At 39.8% G+C, this 16583-nt stretch overlaps 1 protein-coding gene across 1 annotated transcript in view; it reads left to right on the forward strand.

Annotated features, from left to right (window-relative positions):
• Positions 1 to 9892, forward strand: part of LOC139737702 (sialate:O-sulfotransferase 2-like) — an 82615-nt gene extending 72723 nt beyond the window's left edge. The window contains exons 4-8 of the mRNA XM_071648380.1: positions 5316 to 5455; positions 5948 to 6125; positions 6864 to 7028; positions 7694 to 7897; positions 8392 to 9892. Of these exons, the coding sequence (XP_071504481.1) occupies positions 5316 to 5455; positions 5948 to 6125; positions 6864 to 7028; positions 7694 to 7897; positions 8392 to 8759 (1055 nt within the window). The 3' untranslated portion in view covers positions 8760 to 9892. The remainder of the gene's footprint in view (positions 1 to 5315; positions 5456 to 5947; positions 6126 to 6863; positions 7029 to 7693; positions 7898 to 8391) is intronic.
• Positions 9893 to 16583: the final 6691 nt, after the last annotated feature.

Below are 16583 nucleotides of genomic sequence, written 5' to 3' on the forward strand. Positions count from 1 at the left end.
CTTTTGCACCGGTCGCTTCGGCGTCTTCCAGCACATTAAATAATACATCAGCAAGCTGTTTTGGAGGACAGCACTGTAATGTATTTGAATCATGATAACGTTAACCTTCTCAAACCCACCGCCTGAAAATGCATTGGCAGTGTGTACAAAAATAGTGTGGCAATGATATTATACAGCTGATGTTGAGGTAAGACAGGGCTCTGATATGCAGAGGAAAAAAAAAACACCCATACAGCTGGGTCCACATGAGCCAATCTTATTAATGTTGTACAGGGAAGAACTTGTCAAATGACATTTGGTTGTGACACAAACCTCTCCGTGTGACATGGAGTAGGTGTCGAGGTGTTTAACCATGAGAAGAGAGAGCGTCAAGTTCATCTGCAGCCGTGAAATTCACATCCGCGCTAGTCTTCCTTCCGAACCCCTTCTATTGTCACAACCCTCCTCTCTCTCTTTCTCCCTTTTCTACCTATTCATTTATTCATTTATTTATTCATCTATCTATCTATCTATCTATCTATCTATCTATCTATCTATGGTATATCTATCTATTTATCTATTTATCATTCTATCTATTTGTCTATCTATTTATCTATCTCTCTAGCTATCTATCCATCTTTCTATTTATCTGTCTTTGTGTCTATCTATTCATTTATCTTTTTACTATAGGTTTTCCCGGTCAATTTCATACTTTTGTCATTCAAGTTCCTATTCCGAGCATTCGATTTCACGCATTCCACGCTCGCAGCACTGAATCAGCAATCAAATTCAAAATCCGGTCATTCGAATTCACTATCCGAGCATTCAAAATCACTCTCGGAGCATTCAAATTCACTATCGGAGCATTCATATTCACTATCGGAACATTCAAATTCACTATCGGAGCATTCAAATTTAAGAGAGGAGCACGCATTTCATCAAAGAGCATTCAAATGCATGTCAAGCTGGCGACGGAATCTCGTCGGTCATTCAAATTCGTGAATAGGCAACCATGTTCCAAATAACTGCATTCAATTTATAAGAAGTCCTGAATTTACTTAGTTTGGGGCCGTGTATGCATGTTTTTCTCACTTGGCTTTGAATATATTGGGATTTATGATGATTATTTATTTTGCAGTAGAGGTCCACCTGTTAATTGACAATTTTGAACTCGCGCTTAGCAAATAGGAATATACAGGTACATTTCCCTGGGATTGGACATAAAATAGAGGTCCCACGTGTAAAAGAGTCACAACTCATGCACGTAAAAGATCCCATTTCATTTATCATTCGCAAAGAGCAAAACATCTAACTGGACCCCATATGGAAGACCAGCTTTTGCAGCTGAATATGGGTTATCCAGTCATCTTCTTTGATAGAAAATGAAACAAACAGAAATTAGGCACTGTATAGGCCTACAGACGAGCATAATACGGAGAGTTGGTTGACACTTTCAAGGGGAAAAAAAACAATTTCGACTATATTGAAACTGATACATGAGCATTTTATACGTGTTGTCTGTTGTGTATTGCTGTCTTATTGATTTAATTTTTGCGGGACTATGTGAGATCATTGTGTGTCAGTTTGTCTTAAATTGATGAATTGTCGTTATATGGTTGGTGTTGGGGCGTTGTCAGCATGCAGTATCATCAAGAAATATGATTACTAGTCGTTGTGTTGTTTGGATGCACTGCTGATTGAACATTGCAATTTGAATTTTATTGAGATGAAAAACAAAGGATACATGAACAGAGAACAATGTAGAACATGTAAACAATCGTAATTACACTATATGCAAGCATTCATTGGTTGTGTTGGCTCTTTTTCCTTTCTTAAAAGTCTCCTCCATTTTCCTCTTTAAATTGATTGCACGAAGTAGGAACTTGATCGCCTAAAAATGAATTTGAACGCTCCAAACAAGGTCATTGGGACTATCACGTGACTATCGTATGAATTTGAATGCACGAGTAGGAAAGTCGGTGCTCGCATTTTGAAATTGAATGCCCAATCGTGAATTTGATTTCACGAAAACGAAATAGAAAGCTCGTAAATGAAATTGATCGCTCGGATTCTAAATTTGAATGTCCCAATATTTTCGCGTGCGTGCGCTGCGTGAATTTGAATGCACATTAATGAATTGGAGTGACAAATGTATGAAATTGACCGGGAAAACCTATATTATTATCTATCTATCTATCTATCTATCTATCTATCTATCTATCTATCTATCTATCTATCTATCTATCTGTTTATCTATTTATCTATCTATTTCTATCTATCCATCTTATCTATCTGTCTTATTGTAGCTCTATACTTCTCCGGTATTCCCACCCATTCATCATTCAAAATCATATCTGTATTTGCATCGCTCGTGTCATGATTATAGGCGCCCGAGCTGGGGTATGATTTGATACTTGGCACTAGTTTGAAACACGTTCTTCTGTCTTATTCTTAGTCTGTCGTATCTACTGTAAGAATATTGGATCATGTACATAATACATATCGTCGCCATGTCCCTGCCGCGTACTCACTGCACGCTCTATGATTTTTGTAAAAGCTTTATGGGAAGAGAGGGACATATTATATGTTTCTTTTAGTTATCATTGTAAAATAGAAAAGTCCACAAGATAGACGACTTATTGTCTGGTAACACCTGACATTTCGAGAGTGTGTTGATTCAGTTGATCAAAATGGCACCTTACAAAATGTTAATCGTGATGCAAAGAAGAGGTTTAACGTCGAAAGTAATTATCATTAGAGAGCCGTTATTTCACATGCCTCTCACCACACACACACACACACACACACACACACACACCTTTACTACCACAAATACCGTCGACCTCGCCTTTTTAATCAGTCTCATTGCAGGTCCAATCGATGATTATGCGATATAATTACTCTGCTAAAATGGCATAAACGGGCGCTTGCGATTGAGCTTATCTTGGCACTCTGCATGGCGGTCTAAAGTAGGCGCTTTAAATGCAATTAATGAGTCCCCTGTGGAAAATAGATTTTGCTCATTTTTGTCTCGTGCATCATGCACGCAGAGGTGATTGCCATTTGTTAATTAGCCTTCTGGCATGTCGAGTGCGGATATTAGGTCCACAGCTTGCAAAGTCTCGTTGGCTGTACTACAATATTGGTCGTGTTTCTGCACAACATTTACGCCACCCGAGTTGTTTCACCTGAGCTGTTACTAGTATTTGATATAAAGAGTGGGAGGAAACAGTAAAAAAAAGTGCGTAACTTTGCTCTAGAGAAACATTATTTCTCTTTTGGAAAAGAAAAATAATATCGCTCGCTACGATTCATTCTCGAAGTCGCCAACTTCAATTCGCGGCACTTGCTTCGCATTCTTCCAAAATTCAACGCTGCTGGCGCAATGCAATACTTTTGAAAGCTTTTGAACACTCTGTTGGTTTGGCAGTGCGTGTTTGTTCCTGAGGCTGGGATCTTGCAGTCCCGAGTTTCGAGACTGGCTCAAGACCATAGACTTGTAATGCACCAGCAGGCAGCACATCTCCACAAGTGGTCCGGTCCGGGTATACTCGAGAGCAGAGATCATAGATCTGTGTATGACCAGGGAGGTGAGACACTCACCTCCCTGGTATGACGCACAGCTGAAACTCTCTACAGTCTGTTACGTTAGGTGTTTTGCCTCCTAAATGTGGTGTCTTCGAGCTAGTGGCGCCCTTTCCGTTTCGCCATGCTTTGTGGGCGATTTTCAGTAGAAACAATATCGTAGCAAGCAGGAGGCAGTAGATAATATTCATAGTATGACTTATCATTGCTAAAACGCGCACACCTTTTTTTTTAAATAATCATAATGTACGCGCAACAAAATATTAGCTTGCGTATAATCAAAATAAGATAAAGAAATGCGACATTGTCAATATTTAGGATTAAGACTCGATGGGAAGTTCAGTCCATGGAGCAAAGTTGTAGCTTCGCGGTTGCTTATTACGATACAAGAAACGAGGGCGAGTGGTTGTAAACAGAGTGCGCTACATTTCTTTTAGTTTCAGTTTCGATACGTTTTAGTATATACTTGTTGCACTCTCAATTCGAGAATGAAGTGTGGTGTGAGAGATGGTCTAGGAGTGAGAGAAAGATGGAGAGAGGGACTCTCTCTTTCCGAATTGACGCCGCAAGAAATCCTTTACATCAGGGGGAAAGGAAGAGTTTAAACGCAAGTCAAATTATCGACCGTTTCAATCGACTCAGTCGGGTGTTTTTTTTTTGTGGGGAGTTTCGTACTTTCGTCATGGGAATGTAGCCAAAGGCTGGAATTCAAGAGTAATTCCCTTCCATATCCACGTGACTGTAATGACACAAGTCACAAATTTTAAGTCAAACAAACATAATGGTGAAATGTAATACTGAGATAGGACGGAAGACAGGCAAGGCGTGGAATTCAGTGCTCACGTGTCATCTCCGATAACAGTTATATCGGGCAAAATTTGCGCGTGCAAGTGAAATAGTATAATTATGAATTATAATAACGTCGTCGCCTCAGATATCTCCATTTGACTTGCACACATTTTAGCACCTGATATCTTTTGATTGACAAATTCAGAAAAAGAAAAAAATAAGCCTCTGCATCAACTTATGTCCCTGAGTTGAAATGAGCCAGCAGTACCAGAAATTGTTATGTTTTTTTTTTTTCTGTGAGCAAGACGAAGAGTTGCTTCATTGACTGTGTAATGTATGTACCAACGATAGAGTACAATGTTCAAATTAATTAAAATCCTTGGGTCTAGTTGTTCGTGGAGGGCAGTTGTTAGATAGTTGCAATAAAACAACTCGACCCAATGATTTCATTAATTTGAATAATTACGCAGTACCCGCTGCACACTATAAGGATCAGAACCAGCACCGGCTGTCGGGCGGAAGCTCGGGTCTTGTGAACAAGACGCCTGTCCGATGATCAGGAGGTCGTTGGTTATGCCCATGATTTTTTTTTTTAAATCATGGCTATACTATTAAAGGACTGATTTCTTCAGTGCTTATAATATGCGTCGATGTAGGGCAATTTGTCAAGCAGTTGCGAGTAAAACGTTGTTCGACAATGAAGCGCATACAATGTCATTCACCTCTTGTTCGCATTATGTGATAGTGCTACATCAACGTTTCGCAAAAACGACTATCAGTAACACTTGTTTCTCTACAATCTTATAATGAAACTTCCACTATTCTGTTTGTTTATTTCTCTCGTCAGTCATGTCAACGTAAAACCTTTTATTCAAAACATTCAACTCTTTTTAATTCGGATTCGCTCTCTCTCTCTCTCTCTCTCTCTCTCTCTCTCTCCTTTTGCTATTCTGTGGTTGCAGACGAAGGCCCAGTGCCAGGCTACAAAGACGGCTTCCGCACATGCGCAGTAAGACCCACGGATGACTCTTATTTCACCAAGTACTTTGAAGAATCAGATCAGATGACCGTGGCTTACTGCGTTCAACTTTGCGAAAAACAGGTGAGCAATTTGTGCGACTGAAGGTTATCTTTTTGATTTCAAAACTTAACAACAAATGTTTCAGATATGTTTCAGGGACAGCTTGTATCATAAAAAAACATTTCTTTGTGTCTCATTATGAGTTATTACACGTTATGCTTCTAGACACGTGTATAGATTTCTTGGCTTTCTAAGCGTCATTACCACGTGATGATGTCAGTGATGTCATAATTATTGACCGAGGCTGCTGCAATACAAACCATGTGCATTTTATTTCAAAGCAAAAAGTGTCTCGATATAATTGTAGCCGTTATATGTAATTTGGCGTTATCAAACACACGCCATTATAGCCAAAGAAATCGATTATATTGTAAAGGTCCGACCACAAAGATAAGAACGTGTATGACACAATGTTTTATGGGTCAAAAGTCAGTGAAAGTGAATGAATAGTTGGAAAACGTGATTTGAAGCTTAGATATACAACATGAAAGCCTTCTTGGTCCACCGCCACAGACGTTGCCGCTCGCTGCCTTATTTCGCGGCTCCCAGTGTCACTGCGGATACCTCACGCACAACTACACATTACGTCACACGGTGGACCACAGCGAATGCCAGGAGGTTTGCAAGGGCGACGCCAAGACGTTCTGCGGCGGTGCCGAACACTATGCAATCTACCAATCTGGGGTGGAAGGTAAGAATTACCTCAGCGAGACGCACAGTCAAAAACGAGTTCCTGACGTTAGGCGCGGTCAGACTGGCAAAAGATCGAGAAGATTTGTTCGCGATCTTTAAGATCTCGAAGTTTTGCCAGTGTGACCGCAAACTTCCCCCAAAACATCCCGTGAAACTTGTCGCGAAGCATCCCACTCCAACTATAGGGATATTTCCCTATGCTACCCCTAACAAACTTCTCAATTTTTTGCCAGTATGACCGGGCGACCAAATATCACGAAGACTTCGCGATGTTAAACTTTTCGATCTTTACATCGTTTATTCAGGCTTGCTTTATTTTTCTTTTTGACAAGTTGTGAGGTGGGTAGGTAGATGTTGTAGGGCATGTATATCTTTTGACAGGATGGGGTTGGCACGTCTGAACATGAAGTACTTAAACATAATGATATGTTGTCACATAATCGTTCTGTCTACTCCAACTGGGTACTACAACTACTGATGATATTGATAATGGTGATGGTGGTGATAATAATGAAAACATATATAATGACAATTATAATGATAACAATTATCACGATAATTCTGATATTATGTTCATCATTATCATCATCATCGACAGCATCATTATCATGAATTTCTGTGATTTGTTGAAGAGTGTGTTATGAATGAATGAATGAATCAATCAATCAATCAATGATCATGAAGTTACCTTAACCCCCCTCCCCCCCCCCCCCATTTCTTCCCTCACTATCGGCAGACACCAGATGTACGCAGATTTCTATGGGCCAACCAGGTCAGTTTCCCCTCGTAACCCTGGCCAGCTTTCCGGGCTCAGGGAACACATGGGTCCGCTACCTCATTGAGAGAGCGACGGGATACTACACGGGAAGCATCTACGATGACGGCGACTTGTACAGAAAAGGTGCGGATGCCGTTCTCTTTCCTCTTCAACTTCAGCTTCTTTGCCGTCTTCTTATTCCTCTTCTTCTTCTTCTTCTTCTTCTTCTTCTTCTTCTCCTTCTTCTACTTCATCTTTTCATTCCTCATTATCATGATCACCATGAATTATTTCTCCTTTTATTTCCTGGTCTCTTCTTTTTTATCTGTTCCTCTTTGTCTTGTGCATCGTCGGCATCATCTCCGTGTTCTTTTATTTCATCATCTTCTACTACTTCTCCTTCCTTCTTTGTCTTTTCTCTTTCCTCAACTTTTTCCTCTTCAGTTCGTGGTACTTAGTTGTTGTCCTTTTTACGATCTACCTCTTTGTCTTAATTCTTCTTTTCTTTTCTTTTCTATCCATTTTCCCTCCTTTCTTACTTTTTTCTTCCTTCTCTGCCTCGTATTTCTTCGCTTTGTTCTCATTCTTCCTCGTCCTGTGAGAGGTTGTTTGCCATCTGGACCTTCACCTCAATCTTGTTTTCTTTGGGCTCCAAGCCAATGTATAGGTTTGAACAATCATTAAAAGAGAATATCGGCAGAGCTAAGCTATGACAGTATGAAATGAAGAGAGAGGAAAAAATCACAACACAAATAAAAAGGGCACATCTTGTTTATTCACCTCTCTGTATTATTCTTTTTTCTTTCCAGGATTTCTCGGGGAGAGGGAGGACTGGAAGAAGGGTAAGACAGTCGCCATCAAGTCGCACCGTTTCGACGAGGAGCACGTCGCCAGCTTCGACGGCGCCATCCTCATCATCAGGAACCCGTACAAGGCGATGATCTCCGAGCACAACCGGAAGTTCGGAGGTCACACGGGATTCGCTAGCGAGAAGCACTACACCCAGGGGACAGGTCAGCCGGTGTAAAGACGCTATAACATTTTCCGTAGCGTTGTATTTTGTGCCTTGGACTACTGCAATTAAGACCAAAAATAGTTTGTTTGTTTTTTAGAATACGGATGTCTCTTTTTGTGTATACTGATATATTTTATCTACTCAGATCAAATATGCCAGCAATAACACCTAAGAGCATTAAGTCAAACTCTACTCTTAAGTCACAGCTACACAACAGACATAATTTTGTGTAATTTGTGGTTCTATCGCAGATTTTGTCAACGGATAGAAATAACTCAGCCAATATGTCAGCGTAATGTGGAAAAGCTTGTATTGTTTTGATTCTCCATACACTTTCCTGTCATCCCTCACGTGATTGGATGTTTTCCTGTCACATTGTGGTTGGGTAACGAGCTGTCATGCGATTGGATGATATTGACCTTCACCCTCATTACCGTTCTTTCTTCCCTTCTTTCTTCATCTTTTCTATCCCTCTCCCTTCCCCCCACACAGAATGGATCGACTTCGTGGCGGGCAAGTCGCGCACGTGGACGAACTCGGCGCTGAACTACCTGCAGTACAGCCGCCGCATCCTCGTCATCCACTACGAGGAGCTACGCTCCGACGCCTTCATTCCCTTGCAAAAGATGGTCCGCTTCCTGGGTCAGACAATCAACGAGGAGCGGATCCTGTGCACGCTGAGCTCGCCGGACGGCAAGTTCAAACGGCGGGAGAGCTCCCGGCAGAAGCTCAGCTTCGACCCGTTCACGGACGAGATGCGTGAAATGATCGGCCTGTATGTGAAGAGCGTGGGCATGGCGCTCAAGCTCAAGAATCAAACCGCGTTGCCAGGCGACTACAACCCCCAACTGAGGTTATGACCCCAATGAGAGATCTTGAGACTGAACTAAAATTGCTTGAATGCATTTTCTTTCTCTTCCCTTTCCTAATACAATAAGCCAAAGGTGTCATCTACAGGGATTACGAATATACAATAATGTGCTAACTTTGTAACCTTGTGCAGGTGCTTTACTTTATTCATCTGACGTAAATTGTAAATACCGCGGAAGGGCAAGCAGCAATGCATATCTTCTCTAATGGATTCTTTTTCAAAATCATTCAGACAAAAAAAAAAAGGTTTGATTAGCCCTCCCCCCCCCCCTCCTTTATGGTAAGTTATAACTTTCTAAACGTTCAACTCTCATCCTTAATTTATCAAGACTATTAGTACTATGTACCAGTATCATCAAACAAAATGCCCTTTACCCCTGAAAGTAAGACAAAAGCAAATGATAATATTTCTTATGGTGGCAAAAAGAGAACAATAAATTGATACTTTCCTCCATATTGGCGGTCAGAGGAGTGCAGTAGTAACCATTCCTCTTCAGTAAACGCTTAGAAACACTTAGAAATCGAGCTTACTCCCCATTTCAAAGACGACGGTCACCTTGCGTGACGATCCACCCTCAGTGACTATAAGGGTGGTGTCCGAGAGTCAGTAGGGAACTTCAGATTTGCGACGCGGACGTTTACGACGACGAATGCATTGGCCGTTCTCCTCTCTCCTCTCGTATTGTAAAGTAGTTTTAGATTACGCGAGGGCACAGCCTATACAAAGTAAAATGGCACCCCCATTATGATCAATGCATCAAGTAGCTCTCTGCGGTGTGAATTTGAACGGACGCAAAAATGGCCCAGAACCGACCGTGCAAATTCAGACGACGCGAGTTCGATTTTTATAAGCCAATCTGCGCATAGGCAGAAACCGTTTTTTTTTCCCCCTCCGAACATCCGCGTCGTGAAAATCTAAAGCTCCCTATTATGGGCTTGTGTGCCCCATATCTCAGAAGATTTTTCTTTACGCACGAAAATGTTATTCCGCGAAATTTCCAAGTTCCTCTCGTGTCTAAAATAATTTCGTGTGCTCGTACTTCATAGCTTCGTCCTATATTATGTAGTAGTTGTTCGTCCCCCTTTTTGTTTTCTCGTGTAAATACAGACCACACGAATGTGACATGCTTGTGTGCAAATGTTGAAGTATCCTGTCTGCTTGTGAAAAATTCATTGCGCATCCCTGCAAGCTGCTCAGCAAAGAACAGAAAAGAAAAGAAGATGATAATGCGTGTGTATTTTGATAATTCTTGATGAATTCGAATGTACGTTTGGTTATATAGAAGTGTAGATTGTTTTAAATGCATAATTCTGGTATTTATATTTCTTGTACATTTCTGTTTTGATTCATTCCGTTGTCCATAGTTTGAATTTGGAATTTAAAGATTTTCTCGCAAGGCACTTAAGCCTTGTGTTTCACCAGACTAACAGTAGACATTCTGTGGCATACAATGTAATGAAGGCATTATTTTTTTCATTGTCTTGTTATGTCTATCATTTGATTGCTGCCAAAAAGAAAAAAAAAAGACAAAAACAGGTGAAGTCCTTGACAGTCAAACTGATATCCATGAAATCGGTAATTCGGAAGGGCAGTTTCTTTGACTTTTCACAGTAATTATCGGTGGTTAAAATGAAGTTTGACAAGATTTAAACGACAGAAATATGATTTTGCGTGGAGAACTTCATCCTCCCCAACCCACATCATGGAGGATTTTGGTCAGAGTATAAACTCGGGAGCGTGGGGGATTTCAGCACCGAGCATGGTCAAGTCGACTTGGTAAATAAATACTATGCAATGAACTGATTTAATAGCGCAGGGTGTGGCTGCATCCGACGGGGTATACTCATCGACGCGCAGTCGCGTTTATTTTTCAGTGCAATGAACATCAACAACTGGGATCTTGCTGTGCGTCCGTTGCACACGCGCATCCACTGTTAGCACCGCCTCAGGAATACACCAGTAAATTATCCGGATCTGGCCAATGGCCGTTATCAAAGACCTTGCAGGTGCAATGGATGTAGATCTACATTCCACACAACGCGTTCTGTATTCGAAAATAACGGCGAGGCAAGGGGTTAAAAAATCGAGAAAGTGCAGTTAGCCACGTAGTCTTTAAGGACTTTGATTAGATTTCTTAGGCTAACCATTGTCTATTTCCCCTTAATTTCTCGACTGAAGTGGCAGCAGCCAATCAGCAAGCGTATCGTTCAAATGGGATCAGCAAAACGCGAGAGAAGACAATACATTCTGCTTGCAAATGTTACAGATGAAATATGCGTCTTCCCACAGGGTATACGGAAAGAGTGTGAGACATGTAGACTTCTGCTTTGTTGGAATAATCTTTTTTTTTTTTTGTATATATAGGGACAATATTATGATGATGAGATTGTGTGCAATCGTATCAGCTAATGTAATATATGAATTCACACCGACATCATTTCATCAGATAGTTATATCGCAGATGTGATTACATCGGTTTACAATGCAAATAGTCCCTTTTATGATAAAAATAAATAAATATATACCTCTGTGGCCATGAAGTACAATTAGGCCTACAGACGATCCGCTAATTCGATCTGGTCAATCGACATACTGCTAGGAAATCATCATACTATAAATGAATGCTGCATATAAATGTGGCCATGTGGGTGGTGAATTATTCGTCATTATGTTTAGAGACGAGAAGCAAATTCAACCAAGTTCGAGAAGGCTCGATTCAATCCGTAGAATGTCAAACTTTGGCTTTCATGGACTGGCTTAAGAGATAAGGATGCTGATTGGCTGGCCCTACTACCTGCCACGCCCTAAAGGTGTGGTTAATTTGACCACATACTAGGCGCTGGTATTATCGATTAGGGTTATTCGGCGTTCGAAGAGTTTCGTGCTAGAATTTCAGGGTTACTCTATATAACAGAGAGGCGGAAGAGAGATTCGAAGATATTATTATGCGTCAAGGTATATATTAAAGTTTATGAATGTTTTAGTTTAGACCTAAGGTATACATCTCTTTTTAAATAAGTTGCTACATCCGGTGTATTATGTATTCACAGTCTGTGAAAAAGTAATTTTCTTCCATTTTCTTCTCATTACAGTGTCCTTATTGGAAGAAAAACATTAAAAAAACAAAACAAAAACAAAAAGTACGTAAACTTGATACTCTATACATTCCCAGTCAACTTAAGAAGAGTTGACATATTTTGTTGGTATAAGTCAAATTAATTCATATTGAATTCTGGCAACTGCAGTAGCAAGCAATTGCGTAGAAGGAAAAAAAAATCAAACTATCATATAGACAATCTTCCCGAGTCTACTAAACACTGCCTAAGTTATGAGATGACTGCTATGAGATCTAAGTGAATTCTTGTTATGTTAGTAGGTTTTTGCGATCCCCATGCAAGTTTTCTTTGTCATTTGTTGGTCATCTACAGCTAGGGGAAATAGACACATTGTAAAAGCGATTCTTTGTTCACAAGTGGCTCGGCGTCGTGCGTTATGTTAAACAGGGTGATTCTTTCACGCATCTTTTCTGCCGCCATGGCAACCGTCTACTTGTGGAAACAAAAAAAAAAAAATATGTGTACTACATTTCTTAAGTGGCAGCTAAGATTCTTGTGTATCGTGAAACAGTTTCACTCCCCGCTGATGTGATTTGGTAGTCTCAATTAATTGACTCAATCGTTTGTATTGTTCTGTGCCTTGTAGATGATAAGATTATGCGAGTCTACGTATTCAAAAAGGTTCCCTCTCTGATCTGCCTATTCTCAATAGAAGGCAAGAAACATCTCTCTTTTTTTTCTGTATCTCTTTTTGCGAAGGAAAAGATGATAATTGTGAAACTTGGACTTAATGGAGACGTGTTCTCCACAACTTAATACCAGAAACTGAGCTTTTTTTTTTTCTTAAGTCTACCAGATGACGTCCAAAGTACCTATTGAGAATGCCAGTGTTCTCTTCCGCTTGAGAAATACCGTGAGAGAGTAAACCTATTCATACAGAGACAGACAAATCATTATCCATATCTGATATTATATATTATACTTTATATGAATATATAATATACTGGAAATATACACAATGAATATCATAATCACAATCCCTATTATCGCTCTACAGCAGAAATTTGGGTATATCCATCATCATTGGATCTTACAATGCGACAGTATCACCGTCACATTACAAATTGCTGTAACTCGCAGAGAACAAGCTAAAATTAGTAGAGCATATATAGGGAGTCAAACGTATGGATCATGTGCAATCCCTGTAGCTTATCTCGGACATTAACATTTGGAGTCTGTGATATCCTTAGGCAGTCTCACAAAGTATCTTTCAAGAAGAAATATGCAATGATTCCATTATTGTTACTGCGACTATATTATATCAATGAAAATAGTATTCTAATGTTTGATACAGATTCAGTGTTATATTTGATATTCTATGTAAATGTATATATCATATATTATCATATGTAATATTTATCTTGGCGGCAGTCCTTTCATAATATTTGTGATGATCGATTCGTGTGTTATCGTTAGTTATTCCCATTGGTGTGGTTAACTGATTGTTATTTTTTTTCCTCACACAAGCTAGATTTGTTTAAGGCGTGTTATTGCTTCGTGCTTAACGTATGTCTCAGGAGTTGTTAAAAGAAGTCGCGGGATTTACTCCTGATGACGTCACAGAGCAATATGTTTTATGTACACTGTGATTACTTGTAATTGTCATTCATAATGTAAGTCAGTAAAGTAGACTGACCTTAAGGCCAAAGAGTGAAATCGCTTGTTGAGTCACAGAGAAGATTAACCCTGTCTGTGCCAGGGACCTTGTAAATTGTGTGCAATGCTGTGATGTCTTCTATGAGGTATCCTTTGTTAAATGGCACTCAAAGCACATAAAGGGTTAATGTTGTTGAATGGAATACACGGAGAAGGATGCAAGCAGCTGGTCCGCGCCGAAACTCATTCGCAGATGCACATGTTGTATAATGTAATAGAACTTCTGGACCCCGTCTTATAAAGACTTGTGATTGATTCGAATCAATCACATCTTTACGATTGAATGCAAATCCATCTTATAAAAACGTTATGATTGAAATTAAGACGGAGAACTGCAATCAATCAATCACAGGTTGCGATTGATTGCAGCTTTCAAGAGATTTGTGATTGATTGATTTCTCTATCACAAGCTTTATAAGACAGGGCCCTGTAAGGGGTGCGACCTGTTATTGAAATGGGTAAATCAGTTTAAAATCTTTAGTGTTTTGAACTTATGTATTCCTAGTACTCACTGTTTAGCGAATAACTTGGACATTCTGCGTGTTGTATTGAAAACTAACCAGGTTTTACTCACTTTTTCGGGTTTCTTCTTCCTCTATGTTGGTTTGCGAATGTGTCTTGTATAATAACATAGGCCTGGATACTCTGTTGGGTGATTTTTTTTTAAAGTAAATGTATGCTTTTGATTTGCTGGTGTAGGTTAGGTTTGTATTACAAAATAATATTGGTGTGTGGAGTTCAATGATTGTCGTAGAGCGTCTTGTTTATGCATCCTTTGCTTATCTTTGAAGATATTCAGTTTAACCCGAGAACAATAAGGCAATTCGGAAGGAAGGCATGAATAAACGAATGTGAATGAAATCTGGCACATATTGGGTACAGTGGATCAGGCTCTGGATCTATAAACACAAGGTTCGAATCCCTGTATGGTGCGCTCAACCTTGCACCATCCAAAGAGTCGCTCATGACCAAGATGTGTATAATTGGGTACGTTGCAATGCTGGTTGGTAATAATGGGTGCACGTTACGAGTTCGACACCCACGAATCATACAGCTCACGAGTCATACAGACCACGAGTTATACCGCACACGAGTCATACAGCTCGTGAGTTCGACACTAAGCAAACAAGGCCCACGAGACCGACACATTGAGCCCCGTGTTGTCATGTCGAACTCGCGGGCTGTTTTACCTATAGTGTCGAACTCATGGGCTGCATGACTCGTGGGCTGTATGACTCATGGACCTTTTTTTCAATGTCGAACTCGTGGGCTGTATGACTCGTGGGTGTCGATCTCTCTGGATGACCCCATGATAATGGCAGGGCCCTCTGGAAGAACGGTGATAACACTGAAAAGGCTGCTCTGGATATAGAAGACAATATCATCGTCATCATTATTATTAGAATGGTTTTGTCTGCAGTGATTCTAAAAGAAGATATAGCCCCTATATAAGTCCGTGAATGATGATAGAGAAAAAAAAATGATCGATGTAATGGCGCAGTATTTCACCATTCCATAACCTACACTGAATTTGTCAACTTTGTGTTCAGGGCAACCTTGATGTCACGTGTATGATTTAAGAATGTATATTCAATTCGATTGTGTGTGAGATGTTTAATACATTCATGATTCCAACATGTTTACTATTGAAAAAAAATAAAGATATCAAAAATATCAATGACACTTGAAAATGGAAATGCCCATGCCAACACTTCTTTCATGTGGTTTTCCTTTGTCAGTTTCGACAAGCAGATAAAGAATATGAGAAGCGGATTCAAGGATTTAAAGAATATAAGAGGGTGTGTGTGTGTGTGTGTGTGTGTGTGTGTGTGTGTGTGTGTGTGTGAGAGTGAGATAAAGAAAGAGAACGAGAAGAAATTCAGTCAGAGGTGAGACAGACACACTATATTCTGAAACAATAGTGGTACCGATGGTGAAAACGTACAGAGAAGAGATTAAAAGTGACAGTGGAAACCAATCATGTGTTCACTTCCGTTCAGCTGGGTAACAATAATTGAGTAGATATCCTCATGATTTCTTCCCTCAAACTCATTCGCAGCGAACAGCTATCTATCTATATATACATACGTATATACAGTATGTCCCGAAAAAAAAATACAATCAGATTTTCGAATTGATAACACCCAATATGATTGACCTGTCTTAATGCTACTTCAGGGTCTATAACATCTCAGCTCTATTTTGCAGAAAACCCTATTCAATTTGGTTAAGCGGTCACAGAGAAATGTAGATTGTTGTAAAGCATGTCATGAGTCTGATTCTTCCAATTTTAGCACTTCGATGCTCTTGTGTGTGAATACAATATAGACAGAACTTTGGGGTAAATTATTTGTATGGGACCCCATTTCTCTATCTCTTCTTTCTTCCTTTAAAATAACTACAACAGAACTTGGAGGGAAGAGATTCCTGACATCCTCTACAAAATTCCTCATTTCTCTTTGACCACTGAAGCAAATCGAATATGTGGGGTTTTCTGTAAGATGTGGGCAATGAGTTATAGTTTCATATCCTGAATTTGTATTTACATTGATTCCCTATTTTTAAAGATTATTATCATTGCGGAGGGTCCCGTTGTAATTTTTTTGGACATACGGTATATCTCTCAATTGATGTTTCTGTATTAGTTTCGACAACATATAGAAGAAGAGACAGTTGATATATATCAGGGAGGTGTATATGAATAAAGAATATGATATGCATTGAATATATTATAAAGAAAAGGGGCGGAGAGGCTTCTTCTCTCTTTCACTGTCTTAAATGTAATTGTGAAATCGTCCTCGCTCCCTCGAAAGTTCCTGTCAATATCAAAATAGATGACAGCACAGTCTACGGATTACAACGTTTGTGTAAGATAATAATGGTATAATACAAGTCATGGTGCTGATCATAAACGCAATACCAATACTGAAGTATACACTGCTGAAGTACGAAGGCTCTGCTGAAGTAATGATCAGAGCGCCCCCACGTGGTGTTAGTGTGCGACCAGCATAGTAGACTAGTACCCTCGAAACACCCGACAG

This window comes from Diadema antillarum, unplaced genomic scaffold, assembly GCF_040938485.1.
Source record: "Diadema antillarum isolate AM-2024a unplaced genomic scaffold, OU_Dant_1.0 seq00000700_RagTag, whole genome shotgun sequence".
NCBI classification, from domain to species: domain Eukaryota; kingdom Metazoa; phylum Echinodermata; class Echinoidea; order Diadematoida; family Diadematidae; genus Diadema; species Diadema antillarum.